At 41.9% G+C, this 27,271-nt stretch overlaps 2 protein-coding genes across 6 annotated transcripts in view; one reads left to right on the top strand and one right to left on the bottom strand.

The window, feature by feature from the left end:
• Positions 1-7,554, bottom strand: part of upf2 (UPF2 regulator of nonsense mediated mRNA decay) — a 148,288-nt gene extending 140,734 nt beyond the window's left edge. Inside the window, exons 1-2 of one of the 5 annotated variants that reach the window (XM_068005073.1) lie at positions 7,467-7,554; positions 490-611 (exon numbers count right to left, since the gene is read on the bottom strand). The gene's annotated coding sequence lies outside the window, so the exon portion shown is untranslated. Of the gene's footprint in view, positions 1-489; positions 612-2,895; positions 3,003-3,104; positions 3,396-3,437; positions 3,457-4,113; positions 4,193-7,466 lie in introns of those variants that run through there. The other 4 variants (XM_068005074.1, XM_068005075.1, XM_068005072.1 and 1 more) reach the window with 4 other exon arrangements.
• dhtkd1 (dehydrogenase E1 and transketolase domain containing 1) overlaps positions 6,791-27,271 on the top strand; it is a 43,410-nt gene continuing 22,929 nt past the window's right edge. Inside the window, exons 1-8 of the mRNA XM_068005079.1 lie at positions 6,791-7,049; positions 14,044-14,199; positions 17,794-18,005; positions 19,982-20,176; positions 22,252-22,521; positions 24,510-24,681; positions 25,321-25,519; positions 26,952-27,264. Of these exons, the coding sequence (XP_067861180.1) occupies positions 6,869-7,049; positions 14,044-14,199; positions 17,794-18,005; positions 19,982-20,176; positions 22,252-22,521; positions 24,510-24,681; positions 25,321-25,519; positions 26,952-27,264 (1,698 nt within the window). The 5' untranslated portion in view covers positions 6,791-6,868. The remainder of the gene's footprint in view (positions 7,050-14,043; positions 14,200-17,793; positions 18,006-19,981; positions 20,177-22,251; positions 22,522-24,509; positions 24,682-25,320; positions 25,520-26,951; positions 27,265-27,271) is intronic.

Below are 27,271 nucleotides of genomic sequence, written 5' to 3'. Positions count from 1 at the left end.
CTACATGATGGGTATAGCAGCTGTGACCTCTCAATACCAACAGCAATAGGGATGATTCATTAAAAATATTGCCGATGGTGGAAATCAGGATACAAATCAATTGTACAGGAGTGAATGGAAGAGATTGGCTACAGTTTGGCACTAGGAATGCAGTGAATTTAGGCAACGCAGAATGAACAAAGACTGACTTGGTGTATTGATTCTCAATTTTACAAAGTTTGAGCATCCAACACTACGATCACTGGCTGTTCCATATGCAAGTTTAACAAGACTGTTTTCACAAGAATATCTCTGTGTAGCATAGCCCTATTTAAGCAATTTGTTTTCAATATAATTTTTAAAGCTACATTTCCAAGTAAGTAGATCCCACGAAAACCACTTAGTGGGAGTCAAATTCTGGCACCAGTCAAATATTGCCACCGTTACCACCTTTTTCCTCAATCCCACTTGTGAAATCATCCTACGGTTTAAATCTGGAGAATAACTCACCAGGAGAAGGCAGAAAGCTTCAAATGTTCAATGCCACATTCCAGTAAACTATGCATCCAACATCAGGTACACTATTGTCTGGTGCAAAATCCAAGAGAATCCCGATATGATCCAGTTTCACTCTAAAATCACAAAGTACAGTTTAGTAGTTCTGACCAGTTCTAATTTCAATACGCACTTCAACTCTGTCACCATATATGGACATGGGTAGTATCACATTGATACACATTATGAAATCACATAATGCTTTTGAGCACAAACTGGAACAGAAATCAGTTCCAGGTACACTGCAACTAGTTTCGGAACAATGTGATCAAAACCATCATCGAGGATTGCTGGTTTTCTTTACTCTAATTTAGTAGAGTTCAGAAATTGTTCAAAGTGGTGATATTAGATGAAGAAACAGACTTTGAAACCACTCCAGTTCTTGTCATGCAACTTAATTTTTTTTAAAAAGTGATTTAACAAACCCTAATGTCGTATCAGTTAAAGAGTGTCTCAAAATCAGGGACAGCTTCAACCACAGAATATTAATCCAGAGTGAAAACAAATGCTTAGGAATTCAAAATCACGAGGGGTTTTGATAAGGTAAATGGGAGAAAAACTATTTTCACTAGTTAGTGAGTTGGTAACTAAAGGGAGTTAATTCAATATCACCGGAAAAACAAAGGGAGAGGTAGGGAAAACATTTTTAGGCAGAGGGTTGTTAGGACATAGAATGCACGATCAGAAATAGTGGGGGAAGCCGAATCCATAATAGCTATTAAAAGGGAAGGGGATAAATATCTGACAAAGAAACATTTTAAAGACTATGGGGCAAGCAGAGCAATGGGACTAGGTGGAGAGCTCTTAAGAGAGTCAGCAGCATAGGCGTGATGGCCTCCTTCCGTGCTGTAAAATTCTATGAGTCTAAAATAAAATGGGGTCATTCAAATTTTTGCCATCCAACAGGCAAATGAAGTTGCATGTGGAAGACACAAGGACAGAATTACAGTAACATGAATTCAACAGAAATAAATCCAGCTGGCTGCAACTTTTTTCCCCCTCGCCATCGGCTATGGCACCAAACTCTTGCCTTATACAGGCGAATCTGGTAAGGCGTACGATTAGCTTTGGAGAAACTGGGCAGGATAGGGCTAAAATGGCTGTTTCCGTGTAGTTCTGCACAATTCTTGTAAGGACAGGAAATTATGGTACTATTTTAAAAAAATCTACGAAGGTTCATGATCTGAAAAGATGTTAACTTACTTTTTTCTAAGAATGAAATCAGAAACATATAATGCATGGTTTCTCCAATTCATAACATAATTTAAATATCCCCAGTATTATATAAAATTTTAAATTGAATAGTATAACAGGAAATTCCATTGAAGGAATATACATAGCGTACCATATCTGAAGCTACAATTTTTCCTTCAACCAAATTTTGTTACACTATGCATTTCAAAAGTAAAGTTAGTTCATTTCAACTTTATTGTTGGAAACCGTTAAGTGTTTTTCTTTAAAATCCCATCAGTTATAGTACTATGTAAAAACCACAACAGACAGCGAACAATATTTATAGTTCTTTACATTTCACGTGGCTTCAAGATTATACAATGAGTTGTCTTTAGGAACATAGGATTAGTTTATAACAAACATTTACTGCAAAACATAATAGAAACAGGTTACAATGCAATGGTCTGAATCCTATAGTCACCCAATACGCAATATTTAAGACCATATAATGCATCCAAATGTTTAAATTTTGAAAAAAAGGCATGTTTGTTTCTGTTCCAAGATATTGGGGGGGGGGGGGGTGGAGGTTAGTGATCTGGTGTTTCAGAGAACCCTACACTGTTTCCCAGAATATCTCTAAAAAAATATATAAACGATAATATTGTCTAAAAGTCCTGTCGATGTTGTTGTGGTAATTCCCTAGAAAACCAATTGAAGAACAGTTAATCAACATTCAAGGATATGGAGCAGTCATTTACAACAATAACTAAACAAATGTGTAACTGAAATTGATAAACACAAGGTGAGGAAAGGGGGGGGGGTCAAAAATAAAAAATCTTGAAATAAGGCCTTTCAGAAGTGAATATAAATCTTCGCATAGTAAACCTTAATTCCTTTAGGCGATTTTTTAAAAAGAAAAACAACAAGCGGGGAAGCAAACCCAACAAAACACTTCGCCGGGTCCAGGGATCCGGCTGGAGGCAGTGAGTGTCAGTCAACTGGGGTCACACACAGGCCCGAGAGAGAGAGAGAGAGAGGGGGGGAGAACAGAACCGCGGCCAGGAACAAACAAAAACCTGGATGACACCTTCGCCGCCACGAACCCAAAACGCATAGATATCGGCTCATCAATTTACACCGAATAACGTTGCGGAGGGGACCGGATTAAATGGAGAGGTGTTCACTCACACTTCACTCACTCCTCACTCTCACAGCCCAGTAAACACCTGCATCACTCTCTGCGAGCCGAGACTGACTGACTGGCTGGCTGGCAGGCAGGCCCCCCACCACCACCACCAGACCCGAGTGTCTACCACACGCCCGATAACAATGTCACTTCATTTTTTCAAAAAAAAACACAATAAAAATGAAAACGAGTGGAAGTGTGATTTATATACATATTGCCGAGTTATATTTGGTCCATGAATGACGCGCGCGGCGATCTTCTCTTCGGGGCCCTGTTGGCGACAGGCACTTTACGAGGTCAATCTCTTCCCCCCCTCCTCCTCCTCCTTTGGCTCCGTGTTTTGTTCGGTGGAAGCCGGAAGTGGCGGCGCGAGGGGCCGGGCCGGGCCGGGCGGCCGAGTCCGAGTCGGAGCTCGGCCTTTAACGACCTCCGCAGAGGAGGGACGGCGGGCGGCGGGCGGCGGCGATCAGTGGGTTCTCCCTCTCCTTTCAATTAGATCCGTCGAGTGAATATTACGCGCTCGGGTCTCAAAAAAAAAACCAACCTGACTTCAACCCACGACACTCTCGAGACAATGAACACGCCTCTCCAAATATGGCTGTCGAGTTGTCACCATTTCTGTTATGTGTTTGGTCTCACTCATTATTTCTCCCATGTTAACATGTTTTTTTCCTAAATTTCCCCCCTCTTCTGACGGTGGTTCTTTTCTGGTGTACAGTTCCATGGGCAATCGCCAGTATTTCATTCAAATGGCTCCTTTTCATATGTGGCTTTTTTTTTTAGAAAATCAAGATATTGGGTCGCCCCACTGTTATCAAACGAAAAGAATCCCCAACAAAAGTGACCCCTTTTTTTTTAAGAGGGGCACACCTAATAGAAAACTTTAAACAAGAACAAAGGAAACTTATAACCATCCACCATGCCCTCCAGACACTGCGGTGTCCACTGGTCACAGAAGGCCTCAAGCATACCAGCGGACACTGCATACTCTTTCTCCAGGGCCACCCGGGCACAGACAAGACCGCAGAAGAGAGGCAGGCAGTCAGGATGACCACCCCCACTGGCCGCACTACTATTCGTATATGAGGCTTGACAGCGAGTGCTGACAAAGCTGTTCAAATGTGGGCAGTACCATAGCGAAGCCTGCCCTCAATTGACATCCACATAGGCACTTCCCAGTGAGGATGGCTAAGACAAGAATCAGGAGCAGGAACACTGACCAGTCTTTTCCTCGCTAACCAAGGTTGCACAGGTCAACTGTGCACTGCTACTGCCACCGGTCCACCAAGTCAAGATCAGCTAACTCAGCTTGAATGAGTCACTTGTCTGGTCTATGTGATTAATGACTTCACTGGGTGGTGTATTTAGTCACTAAGCAAGGAGGGGGCAGGGGAGGGATGAGCATTGGTTTTAAACTTTTTTACTTGGGTAATATTTCTGTCTGATGTAATAGATTATATTCAATTAAAATGCGATTTGGAACACTTAGAGTCTGAACTCCAAGTTTGTGTGTGTGCCTCTCTCTAAATAGCTATAAAAGGATCTATGGGGTATGATTCCTAGACCTGATTAGCTGTGTCTAATTGTCATTCCACAAGTGGGCATCTCATCATGTGGTTTGTTTGCATCACGTTACAACAACAACAGCAACAACTTGCATTTATATAGCACCTATAACATAGTAAAACATCCCAAGGCGCTTCACAAGAGCGTTAGGTCACATAAGGAGATATTAGGACAGGCTTGGTCAAAGAGATAGGTTTTAAGGAGCGTCTTAAAGGAGGAGAGGTAGAGCGGCAGAGAGGTTTAGGGAGGGAATTCCAGAACTTAGGGCCTAGGCAGCTGAAGGCACAGCTGCCAATAGTGGAGTGATTAGAATCAGAGGTACGCAAGAGGCAAGAATTGGAAGAGTGCAGAGATCTGGGAGGGTTGTAGGGCTGGAGGAGGTTACAGAGATAGGGAGGGGCGAGGCCATGGAAGGATTTGAAAACATGGATGAGAATTTTAAAATCAAGGCGTTTCCTGACCAGTAGGTCAGTGAGCACAGGGGTGATGGGAAAACAGGACTTGGTGCAAATTAAGATACGGGCAGCAGAATTTTGGATAAGCTCAAGTTTATGGAGGGTGGAAGAAGGAAGGCCGGCCAGGAGAGCATTGGAATAGTCAAGACTAGAGGCAGCAAAGGCACGGATGAGGCCTTCAGCAGCAGATGAGCTGAGGCAGGGGCGGAGACGGGCGATGAGTAGTCAACTTGACTCTGTTCAATTGTTCGAGACTGACTCCATAATAGTCAATAGCCATATGACTTTATTTAGCACAAGAAAGAATACTGTAAAGTACTGAAGCAGTCGTTTACAAAGCACAATTGAGAATTATATTACCCCATTGTCCTTTAGATAGAGGCCGCGGCTCTGTTCCACATTCCCTCGTACATGTACTCTCGTTCTCATTTACCCGCTAGGTACCTTTTCTGTCCTCTACAACCTGACTCTAGCAAAGGGTCTCTCTTTTATGTTACTTTTGTGGGCAGGCACAGGGGCTGTTACTGGCACAGGTGTTCACCTTATCAGGGTCTTTCTATAAGGTGAGGTGGCCAATGAGGAGTCTTGTATCTCTTTAGACAATGGAAGAAGAGTCAGCCTACTTCTTAGCTCCACAGTTCGTGGGCAAGGGGTGATTGAGTTGCCATCAAAATGTCATATCCTTTGGTTGACCAATCATAGGCTTCCAACACTAGAGGGGGGGGCCTGCCCCTCCAACTTATCTTGTTCTAACTTTGCTTCAAGGCCGAAGCCGGCGGCTTTGACCTGTTATCTTTTCACTCCCTGTCATCTTTTCACTCCCTGTCTTGTCCCAGGTTGTTAGCTCCAAGACTTCATTATCTCATATGGACAGCTAGCTCCTTATCTCATGGGCGTGACTGAGTAACTTGTTAATGTAGCTATGGTTACAGCTTGTGTGCTGTGCTAGCAATTTCAAGCCTTAGAAATACAAGAATTTAATCAGTATTGAAGTAGTTACTGTGTACTGCAGAGTAATAGATTGTACACACCGACAAAGCATCAAACATTCTTCCCAGCAGGTTGCACAATTAAACAAAGAAATCCAGCATGAAATGACTTGCCCTTCTAAAGGCACAATTTGTCAAGAATGGAGTTTCCAATAGCGTTCTAATTCCCCCTGTCCCCAGTAAAAAGTGTCCTCCTCACATTAGTTGGTCAACACTGCTGCAAGTTCCACAAACTCCTGGACATGGCACATGAGCCAAAACACTGCCCATATTTTCCTTTTCCTTCAATTTAAATCTAGAGAAGTAATCTCCCTTAAGTCTTGGTACTAGTATGGGATTCGACTTTACACTGTTGAACACCACAAATGTTATACCATTCTGTTTGACAAGTAAGTTTTTGGGTCTTTTTACTCTCATTAATTTTGTTTTTTGTGTTTCAGACTAAGCTTGTAGTTGATCCCGAATTCCCTGCATTCTTGTGTGCTTGCAATTGCAAACAGAAAACCTTTCTTTAGATTGCTTTAGCTATTGATTTTACCACTGTCTCCTCAGAACCCTCAATCGTTGATATTGAGTCAGTGAAGTAATATTTCTCATAAAAATATTAACAAAAATGTACTGAAATAAAATCACTTTCAAAGGAATAAGTTCCCCTGCTGTTAATCTGTTTCATTTTGTTTTAAAACGAATTCACAGATCATAAACTTCGTGACCTACTGACCAAAATCTGTATGGTGGTGGACAATTTCCAAAGCCGCTTGCTCTGTGGGAGGGAGTCACGCCAGGTTAATTTGTGCAAGCGTTCCCCTCAGCTGTAACCTATCACATTTGGGGGTGTCGTCTGTTTGCGTTGTTGCGTCCTCCCGTAATCCATTTGCACATGTCTGTTCGAAGCTGTGGGGTCATCACCCACTCTCAAGAAAGGGGAAAGTGACCGGTGGAATTTTGGGGGTGGGTGGGACATTATGTCGGGTTATATCTTAAATGCAATGTTTAATTCGACTGCTCGGCGCTCTGTGAGGGATGTGTGCCAGTTTCTCAGCCTTAGGCGCCTTTACCGCACCGAAAGAGGAGTTTATGGTTACAAACCTCACAGGAATGATAGTGGTCTTGAATTAACAAGAGAAGTCCCAACTCGGGCTCAAGGTCAGTCTGCGTTTTAAATATAAACCCGAGATTACAATTTGTGTTTTTTTTGCGGCGGAGGAGGTGGAATTGGACTGTAAAATTTCTATCAACGTAATAGGAAGGATTACTAAGAGGCGAGGATCTGTAAACTTCTTTCAGCGCCGAGTCAGCAAGCAAGGGCTGATTGTAAATTTGGAACTTGAATGTAACAAAGTAACAGTTTGCGAACGCACCTTATCTTCTTTCCCAAATCGATATCTTGCTCGGTCCAGCTGTAAAGCCTCAGATTTTCTCCTGCAAATGGCTGCCACTCAGGTTTTTTTTAAAAAGATATTCATCCAGAGCACTGAAAGGATTTTACGGGATAGGTCCTGGGCATAAAAGTTTTGAAATGTAAAGTTGCCAATGAAAATATATTTTTTTCATTCTCCTTACCTAGAGCTACATTGGTGTAAAAGGTAGCAAGCTGCCTTCTTGTTCCCAGGGTCGTCGTGCCTGATTTTGTCAGCTTGTTGTACGCGTCCCTTCCAAAAGTCTGCGACTGGAAATTGGGCTGGGGCCAGTTTTAGGGTTGTGTCTACTGCCACCACTATGGTGGTAGTAGCACATTCTGGTATTGGCACTGACAGGATGTGGGAGAAAGAAAGAGTTAACGTCTCAGGTCTGACGAAAGGTCTCCGATCTGAAACGTTAACTCTTTCTCCACAGATGCTGCCTGACTTGCTGAGTTTCTCCAGCATTTTCTGTTTTTATGTGAGAGGACAATACTCCTTGTCTGGAATGTGTAATCCAATCTGCTGCAGAGTAATTCAGGTTCTCTAGAATGTGTAATTTGACCTAGTCATTGTCAGGCAGGTTACAGAGTTCAGACAAGGCACCGTGCTAACACTGCTGATTTCAGAGCACGCACAGCACTGACGCTCCCGAGTTCAGAGCATGTACAGCGCTAACATTACCGAGTTCAGAGCACGCATAACGCTAATACTACCAAGTAGGATGGGGCAGTTGGGATTGCTGCTCATGAGGAGGCAGCAACGACTGCCTTGATGGGCCCTGCGGAGGAGGCCAAGAGAGTCACAGAGGGAAGCTGCAGGCTTATCTGAGAGGGAGTCAAGCCTGGGACAACGGCAGGAGAGCAGAAAGGTTGAGGGATGCTGAAGGGCTGAGGTAGGGATTCGGGAGGGGGGCAGAGTACTCACGAGGGGATAAATGAAAGGAGGCATGACGATAGGAGAGAGGGGCCTTGGAGGGGTAAAGAGAAAAGAAAAAAAGGGGAGATAGAAGCGATGGGCTTGGGTCCGGAGCGGCAGCCAAAACGTGTGTGTGAATGGACACGGAAACTGAAGTTACATTGGTGTGGTTACATAGTAAGATTATGATAGATATTCCCAGGGAATAGAGGGCAGACACTGCCTATGCTTCCCCCCCCCCCCTTACTGTACTTCCTGCGCTGTTTCTGCTCTCCACCCCCCTTCCCGCACTGTTTATACTCTCCTCTTTACCACCCCCCCCACCCCGCTTCTGTTTAAGAACATAAGGAATAGAAATAGGAGCAGGAGTAGGCTATATGGCCCTTGAGCCTGCTTCGCCATTCAATAAAATCATGGCTGATCTTCGACTACAACTTCACTTTCCCGCTCAATCCCCCAATCCCTTGATTCCCCCTAGAGTCCAAAAATCTATCAATCTCAGCCTTGAATATACTCAGTGACTGAGCATCCACAGCCTTCTGGGGTAGAGAATTGCAAAGATTCACAACCCTCTGAATGAAGAAATTTCCCCTCACCTCAGTCCTAAATGGCTGACCCCTTATCCTGAGACAATGCTCCCTAGTTCTAGACACTCCAGCCAGGGGAAACAGCCTCCCAGCATCTTCTATTTCAATGAAATCACCCCTCATTCTTCTAAGCTCCAAAGAATGTAGGCCCATTCTACTCAATCTCTCCTCATGGGACAACCCTGTCATCCCAGGAATCAATCTAGTGAACCTCCGTTGTGCCCCCCCTCTAAGGCAAGTATATCCTTCCTAAGGTAAGACGACCAAAACTGTACACGGTACTCCAGCTTCCCGCACTGCTTCTGCTCCCCCTCCCCCCGCCACTTCTCTCCCTCCCCTCCCCCGGCTTCTCCCCTTCCGCTGGGCTCTGCTCTGCTTTCCTCCCGCCTTATGGCTACCTGAATCGCCTGCATTTTTGGTACTTGGCCTCTGGTCCGCACTTTTAGTGAACAGCATCGAGGGCAGTTGATGACCGACAATGCGCATGCGTGGCTCAACACGCTCCGGGCCTGAGTGCGCACGTGCTAGACACAGCCCAGTTTTAGCGCAGACGGAAAAGAAACCACTGGATTTAGTGGAGGCTGGCAAAATGTTAGAAATGGATATTGATTGATATATATTGAAAATGACCATCTTGGTGCTAACCACTGCACTAAATGAAGTATGACACCGGTTTTGTGGGTGCGGTATGTTTGCAACGTGTTTAAAACCTACAACTTTCTGTCATAATTCTGCAGGTAACCTCATGAATACTGTAATATTGTATGAGAGAGAGTGGAAGAGATGTGACCTCGAATTCCATCCTTTATATTAAAAGGACATCATTTTGATTTTAAAAAAAGTGTTTGGAATTTTCTTTTTATTTGCCACCACTTAATTCGATGGGATAAATGGCATTGAAACATTTTGCAAGGAATTACATAGCCTGGAATTATCTGCACCCAAAGCCACATGAAACGGTCTCTTATAATCGCTTTAATAAAGCTTGGTGGTCTCCTTAGTTATACCACCACTCTGCTGTGTTCTGAGATTCACAGCACTCTAGCTAATACTTGTCACATTGTGCCTGCTAGATGCCTTAACATGCTCATGAAACTTTCTTGACTCTACCCACTGTGGATTTACTTGCCCCATTGTCCGTTACCTAGCTGGTTATTATCACAGGAACAGGATTGGGCCATTCAGCCTATTCATTAATGATAATCTTTCTTCTTCAAACTTATCCTGAGACACTCTGGTGTCTCTAACCCTAATTGATGCAGCTACCTTACCTTGAGCTCCACAGGGAAACTGCTATCTAATGATTGGGGGCTGCCTAACAATAGTAAATACAATTGGCCAATATGTGTGGATTCTTTTAGGGTTTAATTATGGGGTTCCTCCAAAGGCTTAGCAGAGGAAATGGTCTGATGTCTGATCTCCAGACATGGAGCTGATCTCAGTCAGGGCAGCAGCATGGTACTGCAATTCATCACTGTGTCTCTGGGCTGGAGAGGAGAAATCAACCAGGTTTCCTGTTTGATTATTATCCAGTGACCCCTTCTGCATAGTCTACATCTGGGGCAAGGACAGGATTGGATGTGGTTGTGATGCCCTGTGCAGCCTGCTGATGCTCATTGCCTAGGGGCATATATGAAAATGGCGATTGGCCCCTATGGAACCACACCCAGTTTGAAAAAAAAGTATTTGTGGAAGACTGAACAACAACAACTTATTTATATGACTAAAGGAGGTTTTTCCACAAAAATATAAAAACTTCTGGGAATATTGCCGATGAAATGACTCATCGATAATTTTAGGGAAGTTGAAGGGCTTTGAGTGAGTAAAAATACTGCTGAGAAAACCGAAGAGCCAGCACTGAGGCTGCAAAATAGAAAGGTTACAGCACGGAAGGAGGCCATTCGGCCCATCGAGTCTGCCGGCTCTATGCAAGAGCAGTCCAGCTAGTCCCACTCCCCTGCCCTATACCCCGTAGCCCTGCAAATTTTTTCCTTTCAAGTGCTTATCCAATTCCCTTTTGAAAGCCATGAATGAATCTGCCTCCACCACCCACTCTGGCAGTGCATTCCAGATCCTATCCACTCGCTGTTAAAAAAATTTTTCCTCGTGTCACCTTTGGTTCTTTTGCCAATCACCAATGCATCTATGTCCTCTGGTTCTTGATCCTTCCGCCTATGGGAACAGTTTCTCTCTATCCACTCTGTCTAGACCCTTTGCGATTTTGAATACTTCTATCAAATCTCCTCGCAATCTTCTCTGTTCCAAGGAGAACAACCTCAACTTCTCCAGTCTATCCATGTAACTGAAGTCCCTCATCCCTGGAATCATTCTAGTAAATCTCTTCTGCAGCCTCCCTAAGGCCTTCATATCCTTCCTAAAGTGCGGTGCCCAGAACTGGAGATAATACTCCAGTTGTGGCCGAACCAGTGTTTTATAAAGGTTCAATATGACTTCCTTGCTTTTGTACTCTATGCCTCTATTTATAAAGCCCAGGATCCCGTATACTTTAACCGCTTTCTCAACCTGCCCTGACGCCTTCGACAATTTGTGCACATATACCCCCAGACCTCTCTGTTCCTGTACCCCTTTTAGAGTTTTGCCCTTTAGTTTACATTGCCTCTCATCATCCTTCCAACCGAAATGCATCACTCACATTTTTCTGCGTTAAATTTCATCTGCCATGTGTCTGCCCACGCCAACGGCCTGTCTATATCCTCTTGAAGTCTATCACTATCCTCCTCACTGTTTACTACCCTTCCAAGTTTTATGTCATCTGCAAATTTGGAAATTGTGCCTTGTACACCCAAATCCAAGTCATTAATGTACCCAAGGCGTTTCTCCATTTGGCTTTGGCATTAAAGATGAAGAATTTGCAATTATATAGCATCCTTCATGACCGCAGGGCGTCGCAAAGCACTTCACAGCCAATGAAGTACTTTTGAAGTGTTGTCACTGTTGTAATGTAGGGAAACGCAGCAGTTAACGTGCGCACAGCAAAATTCCAAAAACAGCAATGAGATAAATTAACAGATAATCTGGTCAAGGGATAAATGTTGACACTGGCAGAACTTCCCTATCTTTGAATAGTGCCAAAGGATCTTTTACATGCACCTGAGAAGGCGGACCAAGGCCTCGATTTAGCGTCTCGCCCAAAAGATGGCACCTCCAACAGTGTAGCGTTCCCTTAATAGTGCACAGATGTCAATCTAGATTATGTGCTCATGTCTTTGGAGCAGAGCTTGAACCCACAACCTTCCGGGCAGTGGCAGAGCCATTGTCGGGTTGGGGTTGGGGGTGGTGTTGTTGGAGCTGCACTCATCCAAGCAAGCAATAGATGAACACCTTTATAAGAGGGGATAGAGCGGGGAACATATACACAAGAGCCTGTAAAGTGATGAGATGGAGAACAGGAAATGGATACCTAACAGAAGTGATAATAGTGTAAGATAAAAGGAGGCATGATGAGAGAAATTAGAGAAATAAAAGACATATACGAGACCCAGAGAATGTGTGAATAATTAAAGCAGGTAAACGGAGTTGGAGAAGTGGAACAAAAAAACCGGGCCAAGTGGTGCAGGCTTCAGTGGCCCAGGGGTTGGTGGAAGGAGAAGGCAAGTCAGCACCTGGGGTTTAGCTTACCCTGCTCGTGGTGAACTGATGTTGTATCCCCATTCCAAGCACCCATCCCTCTCCCTGCCCCACTGATGGAAGCCCTGGTGCACTCATCTCACTTTACTAGCACCTATTGTCACAAACAAAATGGGAACTGTGGTTAAGGTCGAAAGTCATTCAAGTCAATATTAAGGTTAGATGATTGCAAGGTGGCGAGTAGAAAGATAAGGTGCTGTTCCTCAAGCTTATGTTGAGCTTCAGTAGAACTGCGTAGAAGGCCATGGCCAGAGTGGGAATGGGACAGAGAATTCAAGTGGCAAGTGAGCTTGGTCGCAATTGTGGACAGAATGGAGGTGTTCAGCAAAGCGATCACCGAATCTACATTTGGTTTGGTTTCCCCAATGTAGAGGAGATTGTGCATCGTGAACAGTGAGCATAGTATACTAGATTGGAGGAAGTACAAATATATCGTTGTCTCACCCAGAAGGAGTGTTTGGAGCCCTGAACGGTAGAGCAGGAGGAGCATTGCAGAGCAGCCATCAATAAAGCAAACCGAATGTCAAGCTACGTTGCTGAATTAATAGAATATTAGTTTGAGAATGTTATGCTATAGCTGTGGAGTGCTTTGGTCAAGTCGCACCTTGAATACTCATTATGTTCTAGTCACTAAGACACAAGAGAAACATACAAGCTCTGCAAGAAATGCAGGGAAGGTCCATGAGGCTGATTCCTAGTATTAGAGGACTGAGTCATGAGGAAAGGTTAGACATAGTTGTGATCTTTTGCCTTAAAAAGAGATGAATCAAATGGGACCTTATATAGGCATATGATACAAAGTCCAATAAAAAAGATGAATTCTGAGCATTTTCAGGTTAAATCATGTCAAGAGTATAATGAGAAACTGAGAAACAGGTACAAACTGTTAAAAGGTGAGGACTGATGCGAGGAAGCATAAATATCAGCAATGGTCTTCCGAGCAGTTTGGGAAACCAAAAGCTTGAGTCATACAATAGCCAGTTAGATGTTGTGATTGGAGAAGGGGATTGTAGGTTTCTATGGAAAGAGGAAGTAAGTGGCCTTCCTTTATCAATACTTGTGGAGTCAATGCAACTAATTTCACTTTCCACTTCCCTTGCTGAAAGAAAGGCCTTTTTAATAACTTTTGCTGTATGTTGATAGCAGCCATTTTGAAAGACGGGGCAGAGTACATTTTAGACAGCAATAGTGTGTTTACATGTTCTAGTGCAATACAGCAGGATTCCAGTTCATGCTGAGATCCCCCACAGAGTGAGTTTTGTGGCCTCCACTGGAAATGTGTACAGAGGGAAACATTAACAGGGTAGGTAAGGTGGTTTAATATAATGCACAGTCCGAAACAGATTAAACAGAAATGCTTTAAGGGTGCTCATACTGGCTGTGGGATCACAAAAAAAAATGACTGCAATGTAGATCCATACAAACAATAGACCATTTTATTAATTGCTATATTTATATAAGGTCTCTGCCAAAACTGCATTAATCAAAAAAAATAAAAAAGCAGTGATTTTGAACATGTGGACTGTAGTCTGGCATTATTACTAGTTAAATCTCAGAATATTCAGTATGATTTATATTATTTTCCAGTTGACCATGGTTTAGTCCGGCTGGTGACAGCTTATCGTGAACATGGCCACAAAGTTGCTAAAATCAACCCATTGGGTCAAGATGTGCCAGAGATGATTCCTGAAATCCAGATCTTAACTGAAGAACTTCAGGGTCACAATCTGTTCCACACAAAAGGTAAGTTTGTTTCAGTAGATGGACTGACTGGTTTTGCAAGTGGGAATTAGAATTAAAACATTTTCTGCTGTTTCCACCTGGATAGAGGCTACAGGAGCACGTTATTTAACACTAAATCAAAAGCAAAATACTGCGGATGCTGGAAATCTGAAATAGAAACAGAAAATGCTGGAGAAGCTCAGCAAGTGAGGCAGCATCTGTGGGGAAAGAAACAGAGTTAACGTTTCAGGTCGAAGACCTTTTATCAGAACTGGAAGATGCTAAAGAGTTAAACTTGCTGAGCTTTTCCAGCATTTTCTGTTTCTATTATGTGTTATTTAATACGTTTATTTCTAAAAATGGACACAACTGTTGATGGTGAGTAAAGTCTTTTGCAGACACACTTTCAGGGAATCATAGAATGTGGTATGTGATCAAAGTACTGTCCAATTTTGGTTGCCACATTTCAAAAAGGAAATACATAACTTGGAGAAAAGAGCAACAAGAAAGAACTCATGTAAAGTGAATGAATTATGAGGAAAGATTAGATGAGCTTGGGCTATACAGTCTAGAAAGATGATTAAGGGGGTACCTCAGTGAGCCCCTTAAAGTATTAAATGATAGAGACAATTAACCCAAAATATTACTTCACGGTATATCAGACCAGGATAAGAGGACATAAAGTTTATATTGGTGAAAGGTAGATTTAACAGCAATCTTAGAGAGAGAAAAAAATTGTTCAAAGAGCAATAGACATTTGGAGTATTCAATCAGGTACGGTAGTGAAGTCATCGACATTACTTGGATCCTAGGCTGGGAAAGTTGGAATACTAGAGGGATGAGTTTGATAAGCTGAATGGCCTTTTCTCATCTTTTTCTTGAGTTTTTATTCTGTTTATGGCTCGTTCTCAGACTCCGAAGGTTCATCATAATCAATTGCTGACCAGGGAATGATGGGTTTTCCACACAAAGGATAGAAAAAAAAAATAGAAGGGCAAGCCATCCTAAGCTGATCCTTGTGGCCCAATCTTGTTGTAGAGTGGAATTGAGTAAAGACTGAAGGTATCTGAGAAACTATACACTTCTTAGCCTATTGGAAGAATAAGTTCTTACTACTGAGAGCACTACTAGACAATGCCATGTGTGAGCAAAGACATTACTTAACAGAAAAATGACTCAATCCTGAAATCATTTGCAATCTCTTCCACGATCTCAGGACATCCCAAGAGGCTTTACAACCAATTAAGTACTTTTTTTTAAGTGTAGGAAACGTGGCAGCCAATTTGTGCACAGCAAGCTCCCACAAATAGCAATGAAGTAAATGACCAGATCATCTGTTTTAGTTGTTGGTTGAGGGATAAATGTTGGCCAGGACACCAGGAAAACTCCCCATCTCTTCTTCGAATAATAGGAACATAGGAACAGGAGTAGGCCATTCAGCCCCTCATGCCTGCTCCGCCATTTGATAAGATCATGGCTGATCTGTGATCTAACTCCATATACCTGCCTTTGGCCCATATCCCTTAATACCTTTGGTTGCCAAAAAGCTATCTATCTCAGATTTAAATTTAGCAATTGAGCTAGTATCAATTGCCATTTGTGGAAGAGAGTTCCGAACTTCTACCACCCTTTGTGTGCAGAAATGTTTTCTTATCTCACTCCTGAAAGGTCTGGCTCTAATTTTTGGACTGTGCCCCCTACTCCTGGAATCCCCAACCAGCGGAAATAGTTTCTCTCTATCCACCGTATCTGGTCCCCTTAATATCTTATACACTTTGATCAGATCACCCCTTAACCTTCTAAACTCCAGAGAATACAACCCCAATTTGTGTAATCTCTCCTCATAACTTAACCCTTGAAATCCGGTTATTATTCTAGTAAACCTACGCTGCAGCACTCCCTCCGAAGGTGCGGTGCCCAGAACTGCTCACAGTACTCCAGGTGCGGTCTAACCAGGGTTTTGTATAGCTGCAGCATAACTTCTGCCCCCTTGTACTCTAGTCCTCTAGGTATAAAGGCCAGCATTTCATTAGCCTTATTGATTATTTTCTGTACCTGTTCATGACACTTCAATGATCTATATATCTGAATCCCTAAGTCTCTTTGAACATCCACTGTTTTTAACTTTTTACCATTTAGAAAGTACCCTGTTCTATCCTTTTTTGATCCAAAGTGGATGACCTCACATTTGTCTACATTGAATTCCATTTGCCACAGTTTTGCCCATTCACCTAATCTATCAATATCGCTTTGCAATTTTATGTTTTCATCTACACTGCTTACAATGCCACTAATCTTTGTGTCATCGGCAAACTTAGATATGAGACTTTCTATGCCTTCATCTAAGTCATTAATAAATGTTGTGAATAATTGAGGCCCCAAGACAGATCCCTGCGGGACTCCACTGGTCACATCCTGCCAATGCGAGTACCTACCCATTATCCCTACTCTCTGTCGCCTTTCGCTCAGCCAACTTCCTAACCAAGTCTGTACTTTTCCCTCGATTCCATGGGCTTCTATCTTAGCTAACAGTCTCTTATGTGGGACTTTATCAAATGCCTTCTGGAAGTCCATATAAGTAACATCCATTGACATTCCCCTGTCCACTACTTTAGTCACCTCTTCAAAGAATATAATCAGGTTTGTCAGGCACGACCTACCTTTCACAAATCCATGCTGGCTCTCTCTGATTAACTGAAAATTCTCGAGGTGTTCAGTCACCCTATTACTTAATTATCGTGCCGTGGGATCTTTTAAGCCCACCTGAGAGGGCAGACAGGGCTTCGGTTTAATGTTTTATCCGAAACATGGCACCTCCAATAGTGCAACGCTCCCTCAGTACTGCATTTAAGTGTCAACCTAGATTGTGTGCTCAAGTCTCTGGAGTGGGACTTGAACCCACAACCTTCTGACTCAGAGGTGAGAGTGCTACTACTGAGCCACAGTTGACACTGTGTGTCTTGCAATGGGAAGTTCACACCCAGTCAACTGGTGGAGATGAAACTGCAAAGGCTTGGAGCCATATTTGGCCTTTTGGTGGAAGTGAACTGCTATTCCAAAGGTTAAATGAGTGACATAAGTTAACCTTTTAAAAGGAGCTCTGTGTTAGAAAATAGATGTGACAGTGGTACAATCAAAACCTACCAGGCACTGGCAGTGGGCAAGCATGGCAGTACCCATTAACTGCCACTTCCTGGAATAATTCAGCAGGGCTGTTCACAATCCAAGCAAAGCTCACTCACTAACACAATTACCATGTGTACTACAGCTTGTACATTGTATATTGTGGTATGTGTGGTAACCAAAACAATTTCAATAAAAAAGAGAAAATGTGGAGTGTGAAATGTTACCCTGCTCACTACTTCCTAGTAATGGAGTGATTACTGCTTCTCACCAATGGGATTAAGGTCCCATTCAGATGATCTGACTTTGAATTCCAGCTGTGGATAATCTCATGGAAAATTTCTAAAAAATGTTTAGATGGGAGCACCCCATGTTAGCAAAATGCTCCCATGTGAAACTGAATAATCCAAAAGTGGAGGGGTGAGGATAGAAGTGTTTTTTTTTGAAAGACACCAAATAAATAGTGAAGGATTATATTAAATTATTTTCCAGGAATGTTGAACTTTGGGAAGGAGGAAGTCACCCTAGAAGAGGTGTTGGCCTACCTGGACCAGACTTACTGTGGGCACATATCTGTTGAGATCAGCCAGCTGGAGACCATGGCAGAGAGGGAATGGTTTGCTCAAAGATTTGAACAAGTCAAGCAAGAAGCTTTAACCCCAGAAGAGAAAAGACATTTAGCAAAATTGATGCTGGAGTCTCAGGTAAGATTAACTGAATGGAGGATGGGATAAGCGGAGTAGTTACCATTGGGAGTGGAAGTTAAAATGGTTAAATAAAACATAGATTGCCGAATAAAGTGATTATGTAAGTCATATGGCAGATTGATTTGAGTCTTCTGATGCCCCCAACCTGCCTGGTATTTCTTGTTAGGAACTTGGACTAGTAAAATACATTCTAGTTCATTACACTGGGCTATCACAAAAAATAATTTGAAAATAGATACTTCAATTCTTTCTCAAATTTTACAGTCTTTAAATTGATTGGTGGAAATGCAGTGGAATGAAAATAGTCTTGGATAACAACTTTGGGAGAAGCTTTCCTCTTGTTCTGTTTGCAGCAGAATTGTAAAAATGTTATATGTTTGTGATTTCACTGCAGAAAGAGGATATCTTTCCCCCCTATATTCCTTAATCAAAGTCAATGTACAATTAAAAAGGATTTGAAAGAAAGTAAAATTAATACACTGTTAGCATTCCTAATTGACAAGGTTATATATTGGTAATTGTCATGGTACAATAATCCCAGTTTGGCTTTTGAATGCACCCTTAAATACTGTCATCATCCCCTCCTCGACCCTACTCCATAGTTAGTGGTGGTACAAGCCAAGAAGTGGAATATAATTAGAAAATATTGGAATACTCAGAAGGACTGTCAGCACCTCAGGAGAAATAGCAGATTAATGTTTCAGCTAGATACCCTTTGTCAAAAGTGGAAATGGGTTGGTTGCCTCAGCTGGGATACAGGGCAGGAAAAAAAACTCTTTTTAAAAAAAAAAAAAAAAAAAATTGTTTTAAAATAAATGTTGTAGATTGTTCCTTTCTAAATTTATTGAACTTGTTGCTTTTTATTCCTTTTTCTACACCCCTTTGTAAATTCAGTGAGAGGTCTTTCAGTATTAACAAATTAGAGGGTAAATATGCGCAATGTTGGATCACCTGAAACTGCACCTTTGCCTTTTAAAAATTGCTCATCAAAGTATTATTGGGGATATGTCATTGATGGGGAATGGACTTTTTTTTTCTACTCTCCAGACCGAGCACTTCTAGGTAAGGTGCAGAGTGAATCTGCCCCAACAATTTGTCTTAACCCCAACATCAGAAGAGCACCCAAACTGCACCAGTGTGAATCGTTCCATCTTCTACATCAGCCACCCTTACAGCTTCTCTGAGTGAGATTGCCAAATTGCGGCTAATTTATGCATAGGGTTCACTTGAAACCAACTTGAGACTGCCCACACTTATTTCAGATGGGATACTTAGGGTGGACAAAGAGGTGTCTCATCCTAGCAGACTGAACCCAGTTCCTAATGTGAAAGGACAGTGTGCTAACTCACTGTACCATTCAAGTCTCAACTGATTGTTTTCAGGCTGTGACCAAGGACTAAAGGGCATAAGTATAAAATTGCTAAACCTGGAGTTAGATTAGAGATTAGTAGATATTCCACACGCTTGCTTGAACACATAGTGATAGATGTGTGGTATAGACCCATCAAAAGCCATATAGACATAGATGATCAAATATCTTCTGGAGCATAATGTTGGGACCATGGAAATACCATCTGTGACCAGTCAGAGTTCAATATGTTACACAGATATATTGGAGTTTTAAAATTTATTACCTTTTAGGAGCGAGAAAAATTTCACATAGCTTCTCTTCAGAAGTTTTCCATGTGATCATTCACTCAGATGTTAGTTGGCTTGAGTCCATGACTATACAAATTATACATAATCTGTAAAAGGAATCGTCCTAGTGGACAGAATAAATGTTTGCTCCAATGGAGAAGCTTCCTTTGCAGCTTCATTAAAAACAATTTACACTGTCACCCTCTTGCTAACAACTCTGCAATTGGTTCTGATATTGTTCCTTGGATGTGTTCAATAATGTTTTGATTAATGAATCCTTATGTGGAGGACATGTAATTACAGTAAATAGGTAATGACTTGTGTTTATTCACCAGGAATTTGACCACTTCCTGGCCACTAAATTTGCCACTGTGAAACGTTATGGCGGTGAGGGAGCAGAAAGTATAATGGGATTCTTCCATGAATTGTTCCGAATGGCAGCATTCAATGGTGTGACTGATGTGGTGCTGGGAATGCCTCATCGAGGGCGATTGAACCTGCTGACTGGACTCTTGCAATTTCCACCTGAGGTTAGATGATAATTGAAAAAGCCCTAAATATATAATTGAAATGCATGAAATAGGGTTGAGTAAAATGCTCAGATTTGTGATCTGTAAAAGCAAACTAAAACATGACTAAAGTATGTGCAGGGTGACTACAAGCTGTTAAAGAAGTATTAAACAAGTACACATGGACTATTTGGCACTAGTGTTTTCAGATGTAAGTATCCTTGTTCACACCCTTTTACTTTTGTATGGCACCATGAGGCAAAATTAGAATGTTCAGTCAGCTTACCATAGTCTTCCTATGTTACAATATGCTTATTTTGAGTGGTTCTGAATTCTGGTTGTGAGATGCTTTAACAATACCTGTGCTTTTTTTATTTCTCTTTTTCCAACTTTCTCTCTCCTTCTCTTGAAGGCATTGGCTCCTTGCTGGGGTACAAATCTACAGGTGATGGTCACCTTCTGGTACCTCACCCAAGCAGTTGTTAGCCATGTGCGAACCTGGATGGTGAATGTTGGCAGACTATTTGACTGTGAGGGGTATCAGAGCCAAGCATGATCCTGTCTTTACCCAGTATGCATTTTCACTTCCAGCAGGTGATATTGTATACGACCTGGAGCAAGAATCCCAGTTGAATTTCCTTACCCTAACCTTAACCTTAGGGCACTGAGGCCAATCATAGCAAGACTAATGCTGCCCGACTAAGATCAGATAGCTCGGCATAGACTAGCAATCAAACCTGTGACCTTCCTGGTTTGTACTTGGTGGAAAAGCTTGCTGAGTCATGGGAGGGGTTTTGTTGATACATTTAATCCACTGAATACTGTGTAGCCTTGGTGGTTTCAGAATACATGCAACTTTTCTATCCAGTAACATTGTCAAAATCAACCCTCTGCTGATTTCTGATACAGAACATATAGAATTAAGCATACTATCTTTCAAAAAAAACACCTAGAGAAAATGAGTTTTTTAAACTTTTTTTTTGGTTAATATAAGAGACCTGCAACAGTAGCTAAAGCATTAAGTTCCAGAACACACTGTCACAGACAGGTTTCTCTGCCATAGTATTTCTGGTTTAAGAGTTGCATGTATTGTGATAGTCAGCAAGGCTGCAAGCTTTTGGACAACTAGATTCATGTTAATTATGGCATCAAATATTTCAATTTTATTGTTATTAGTGAATAATGTTCCATTTGGTTATAATCAATAATTGTGAATCCTTTGGTATATCAGTGCTTTCTCAAGCCTCGTGCAATTGCAGTGATTATTGATTTAATTTCACTTTGTTAAAGGAATCGTGTGTGTGTGTGTGGAATGAGCTACAAGGCTGTAATTGAGATATGCTCAGATTATGTTTTAAAATAGCAGAGTGCATCTTTAGCCATTAACCTGAAATTTCCTTTAATTCTGCTGGAATCGCTTTTTAATAAAAAAATCACAGTAACTTGTTTGACTTCGACTTGGTTCTCAAACTAGATGAGTTGCGTGGCTGTAGTTCAGATATTGACTTGAGTACAGTGCCTTCGAGAGTGCAGGCTAAAACGGATAAAGCATCCACTAAGCGTGCGTGTACAATGGAGACTTGAGGGGGCCATGTTTAAATTAATTTGCATATGTCTTAAGTTGCTGACACTAACAAACCTTGGTGTTCTGATTTAGGATTTATCCACGAATGAAGCAACAGTGCTCAAAGCAGCTCTCTCAAACCTCTGGGCACATTAAATTCTAACAGGAGAAATCAGTGAATAAGCACGAATAGGTTTGAGTTCCCTGGGCTTCAAGGGCTGCATTGCCAGGGCTTGAGAGTTGCATGTGACCCAAGAGCCATTTTGGACACCCCTGCACTAAGGCCAGTTTGATATAATAGCTCTTGTCACTGTTGCCTCTGGCTGCATTTGGTTATTACAACATTGCTTTCATTTATTGCTGCTTGAGAGGCTACTAATGTGATGTTTACTATTGTATTTATGATCTAAGCTTCCCTGTTTTGCATTCTAAACTCCATGCCTCGAAATGTAGTACTACATTAAATTTGGATGGGTTTCAGTTGGCTCTATTATTTTAGGTGCTGAAAGATCTTTTATGAATTTGTTTCCAGTTGATGTTTCGGAAAATGCGTGGATTAAGTGAGTTTCCGGAAAACTCCCCAGCCATTGGAGACGTCCTGTCTCATCTTACCTCCTCTCTGGACCTGGACTTTGGTTTTGACCAGCCACTGCATGTCACCATGCTGCCCAACCCTTCCCATCTGGAGGCAATCAACCCGGTTACTGTCGGTAAAACTCGTGGCAGGCAGCAGTCTCGGCAAGATGGGGATTATTCACCAAGTGGCTCTGCACAGCCAGGAGACAAAGTCATTTGTCTACAGGTCAGGAACATATGCGTGTTATATACACACATCTGTGTGGAATAAACTCCCAGGAAATGTAATCAATGCTGTTGATTTATTTTAATTTTAAAAGCTGGAAAACTGACTTCATTGATTTAATATTTAAGACACAATCACTGAAATGTCCTGGACAGAAGGAAGGTGCATTGTTCTTAGAAGCTAATTTTTAAATGAAAAATTATATTTGGATATTTGGATTTCCAAAAGGCATTTGATAAGGTGCCACATAAAAGATTACTGCACAAGATAAGAGCACATGGTATTGGGGGTAATATACTGGCATGGATAGAGGATTAGCTAACTAACAGAAAACAAAAAGTCGGGATAAAAGGGTCATTTTCAAAATGGCAATCTGTAACTAGTGGGGTGCCGCAGGGATCAGTGCCGGGGCCTCAACTATTTACAATATATATCAATGACTTGGATGAAGGAACAGAGTGTGGCCAAATTTGCTGATGACACAAACATAGGTGGAAAAGCAAATTGCGATGAGGACACAAAGTGTCTGCAAAAGGATATTGACAGGTTAAGCGAATGGGCAAAAATTTGGTGGAATATAATGTGGGAAAATGTGAAGGCATCCACTTTGGGAGGAAAAATAAAAAAGCAAAATGTTATTTGAATGGAGAAATACTACAAAATGCTGCGGTACAGAGGGATCTGGGTGTTCTCGTACATGAAATACAAAATGTCAACATAAAGGTGCAGCAGGTAATCCGAAGGCAAACGGAATATTGGCCTTTATTTCTAGGGGGATGAAGTATAAAAGCAGGGAAGTCATGCTACAACTGTACAGGGTGCTGGTGAGACCACACCTGGAGTACTGCATCCAGTTCCGGTGCTCTTATTTAAGGAAGGACATACTTTCATTGGAGGCAGTTCAAAGAAGGTTCACTAGGTTGATTCTGGGTATGGAAAGGTTGTCTATACTCATTGGAGTTTAGAAGAATGAGGAGATCTTATTGAAACATACAAGGTTCTGAGGGACTTGATAGGGTAGATGCTGAGAGGATGTTACCCCTCATGGAGGAATCTAAAACTAGGGGGCATAGTCTCAGAATAAGGGGTCGCCCGTTTAAGATGGAAATGAGAAGGAATTTCTTCTCCCAGAGGGTTGTGAATCTTTGGAATTCTCTACCCCAAAAAGCTGTGGAGGCTGAGTCATTGAATATATTCAAGGCTGAGTTAGACAAAATTTTGATCAGCAAGAAAGTCAAAGGATATGGGGAAAGGGCGGGGAAGTGGAGTTGTGGTAAAAATCAGATCAGCCATGATCTCATTAAATGGTGGAGCAGGCTCAAGGGGCCGAATGGCCTACTCCTGCTCCTATCTCTTATGGTCTCATTATAAAAAAAAAACTCCTTGATTTGTATAACAGCTTATTACATAAATGCCTCCAAACACTTCAAACCTTTAATTACTTTTGAAGTGTAGTGACTATGTAGGCAAACGTAGTAGTTATTCTCCAGCAGCAAAGCTCCACAGATAATGAGATGCATGACCAATTAATCAGTTTTATTAGTGATACTGGTTTGCAGGGAAATGTTGGCCAGGACACTGGGAGAACTCGCTGCTCTTCTTTGAATAGTGCCATGGAATCTTTAAAGCCCACCTGAACAGGCACACAGGACCTCTTTTCAATGTCCTTTCCAAAAAATTGTGAAGCAGTCCCTTGCCCCCTCTTAAAACTTGATGTTGAACATTTACATACTGTTCAGATATTCTCTGACACAACCTCAAAAATGTTATGCATACCAGTTCAGAATCATTCAGAAATATTTTAAATTTTTCAGATAGTGTATTTTTTAAAAAAGTTCTGAAACATTGTTGCTTCAAAGCTAAATACATAACATCTATTATTTGGGTAAATGTAACTATTTGAAAATGATGGTCTTTCTCTCTTTTCCCCCTCCCCCTGCCCCCCCCCCCCCCCCCCCACCACCTCACCCTCGCCCTGCCAATTGCAGGTACATGGCGATGCTTCTTTCCCAGGACAAGGTGTTGTCGCTGAAACCTTCACTCTGTCTAATCTCCCCCACTACAGAGTTGGCGGAAGTATTCACCTGATCGTCAATAATCAGTTGGGCTACACCACTCCTGCTGAGAGAGCCAAATCCTCACTGTACAACAGTGATGTTGGTAAATTCATTTATACACAGTGATTACTAATAACCAATGAAAGAATTAAGATGTTAACTTTAACCTGGAGACCAAACTGATAAAGAGACTAATGCTTTAAGAGTTGGCATATTGCTGATCCATATGCAGTTATACAACTTCTACAACAGGAAAGACTGAACTTTTCTGGTGATTCACAATTATTTTTACTTTAAGTTTTGGGAAAACTTGCTCTGCTTGTACAAAAGAAATTTATCTTACCTCAAGCTGATTTCTTGAAGTTGATAGAAATACTGTGCCAATGTGAAACTGACCACCGTGGCCATAATTGAAGTTCAGCATTTGGTGGTCTTGTCAAATGCACTTGGATCTAACAATTTACCTTAACTCCAAACTTAGAGCATCCGTTATGCATCAGTGTAGCAATTCTATGTTCCAAACCAGCCATCCTTGTGGTTCCTCTCAGTGAAATTGATAAAATAAAGGCAGCTTTGTGCTGAGGAAAAATTTAATTTGGAATCCTTATAGTGACGGAGAGGAGAGTTCATTTGATGACCATAAGCTGGTTTGAAATGAGGGTCACACTATAGCTGGACTGTGCTTCTATTCTTTCAACTATGTGTAGTTTGAAAATAACATGCTTATTTTTGATACTTCCAGGTAAGATGGTTCATTGTGCAGTTGTTCATGTGAATGGAGATGATGCAGAAGAAGTGATTCGAGCCACAAGACTGGCTGTTGAGTATCAGCGGCGTTTCCGCAAAGACATAATCATAGACCTGCTCTGCTACAGGCAGTGGGGCCACAACGAGCTGGATGAGCCAACCTTCACAAACCCTACTATGTACAAAATCATCAGGTACAGTAAAGAATGGAGTCAAATAATTCTTTTAAACACATATTTATTGATGAGCTCCTCACAAATCCTTATCAATAAAGTATCAGTAGGCATTGTATCTATCTCCACATATCAGAAATAAAAGCTGCAGAAGCTGAAGTAAAAATAGAAAATATTGGAAAAACACATCTGGTCAATTCACAATTGAAAGAGAAAGGTTAATATTTTGAATGGGACCTTTCACCAAAAGTAGCAAGATTGACCTGTTTTCATTTCCTGCACTTTATGCTTTTGGTCACTTCTAGTTGTTTGTTTTAAATATTAAAATCAATACGTGGGTCATGCATTCCATTCAATAAGCCTATGTAAACATTCTCATGTTAGCATGTCCACAAAGGGGTGATACTTGCCTGTAACACCAGTTGGTGGTGCTCTAAAAGGTTTTTCACTATTAATCTAATCACTGACCTGCACTCTGTGTGACAAGAAATAATTGAGTCTTCAGCACGCAGTGGCACTATGGTACCTCCACATTCCCATTGCCCAACTCAAACTAATAGCCCCACTCGCAGCCCTTCAAGTTCCATCATTAATGGAGTTCTCATGCCTTTCCTCCTGCTTATGGCATCAGCTCCTGCCTCGAGGCTGGCTTCCATTTCTCACTCCGTTTACTTTCATCCCAACCCACTCCTTCCTGCTAAAATGCTTGCCTTACCATGATTTGCATTTTTAAAGCTTTTTTGACTGTTTCTGGCTCCTGTTTTTGGCAGTCTGACAAGTTAAGAGGCTTTTTATTTAGTTGATCAAAATAGCTCCTAAATCAGTGACAACCATGCAGCAAAATGTTTTCTGCACTCCCCCACCCCCCTCCCACCTGACAGAACAGATAGGATTTCAACTTGTACTACTTCTAATTCCATGGTGGATTGGGGAAGTGGAAAGGTGCTGGACCTTTATCAGTGCTATTTTTGGTTGACACTTGCCTGATACATGCAGAAATCCATCACCAAGTCTCCAAATGAAATTACTGAGAAATACACACAAGTAGAGTTTTATTTGCCTGGTCTGGAATACACACACCGTCTCCCCATAAAGAGATACTCCCCTCACCTAAGCCCAGAGAATCCAAAGGCAAGGCAGTGCTGTTCTGTGATACACTAATAGGAAACAAATAAAAGCAGGCAAGTGTGTGTCTCTTTCTGCCTTCCCCATTCCATTCCATTCCCTTCTGGGAGGCAAGCGTCTGCTCTCCATTCATGCTCCCACCATTGCATGGCTAATATCGGGAATACTCCACATGCGGCTTCTTGGGCACAAATCTGCATTCTGCCATCGTGTGGCACAACACATTGAAAAATCGACTGCACCATTGTGACTTCTAGTTCGAAGCTGCACTATTTTTTTCAGAATGTTCCATGTTGTGCTACTTTATTTTTCTTTTTGGTTTCCACAGATCCCGTAAAAGTATTCCTGACTTGTACTCTGAGCAATTAGTAGCAGATGGTTTCTTGACTGAGCAGGAAGTTTCCAACATTAAAACCTCTTATTATTCTAAACTAAATGGCCACCTGACAAACATGACTTCATTTTGCCCATTTGCTCCAAACCTCCAGGCCCACTGGAGTGGCTTGGTGGAGCCTTCAGCCAGGATCAGCACATGGGAGACTGGAATACCCATCGACCTACTCAAGTATGTGGGAGGCAAGTCTGTGGAGGTTCCTGAGGAAATAACCATGCACAGTCACTTGATGAAGACTCATGTACAAGTAGGTT

The sequence above is a fragment of the Heptranchias perlo genome, chromosome 24, assembly GCF_035084215.1.
Source record: "Heptranchias perlo isolate sHepPer1 chromosome 24, sHepPer1.hap1, whole genome shotgun sequence".
Classification (NCBI taxonomy): domain Eukaryota; kingdom Metazoa; phylum Chordata; class Chondrichthyes; order Hexanchiformes; family Hexanchidae; genus Heptranchias; species Heptranchias perlo.
This window is presented reverse-complemented; position numbering and strand designations above follow the sequence as displayed.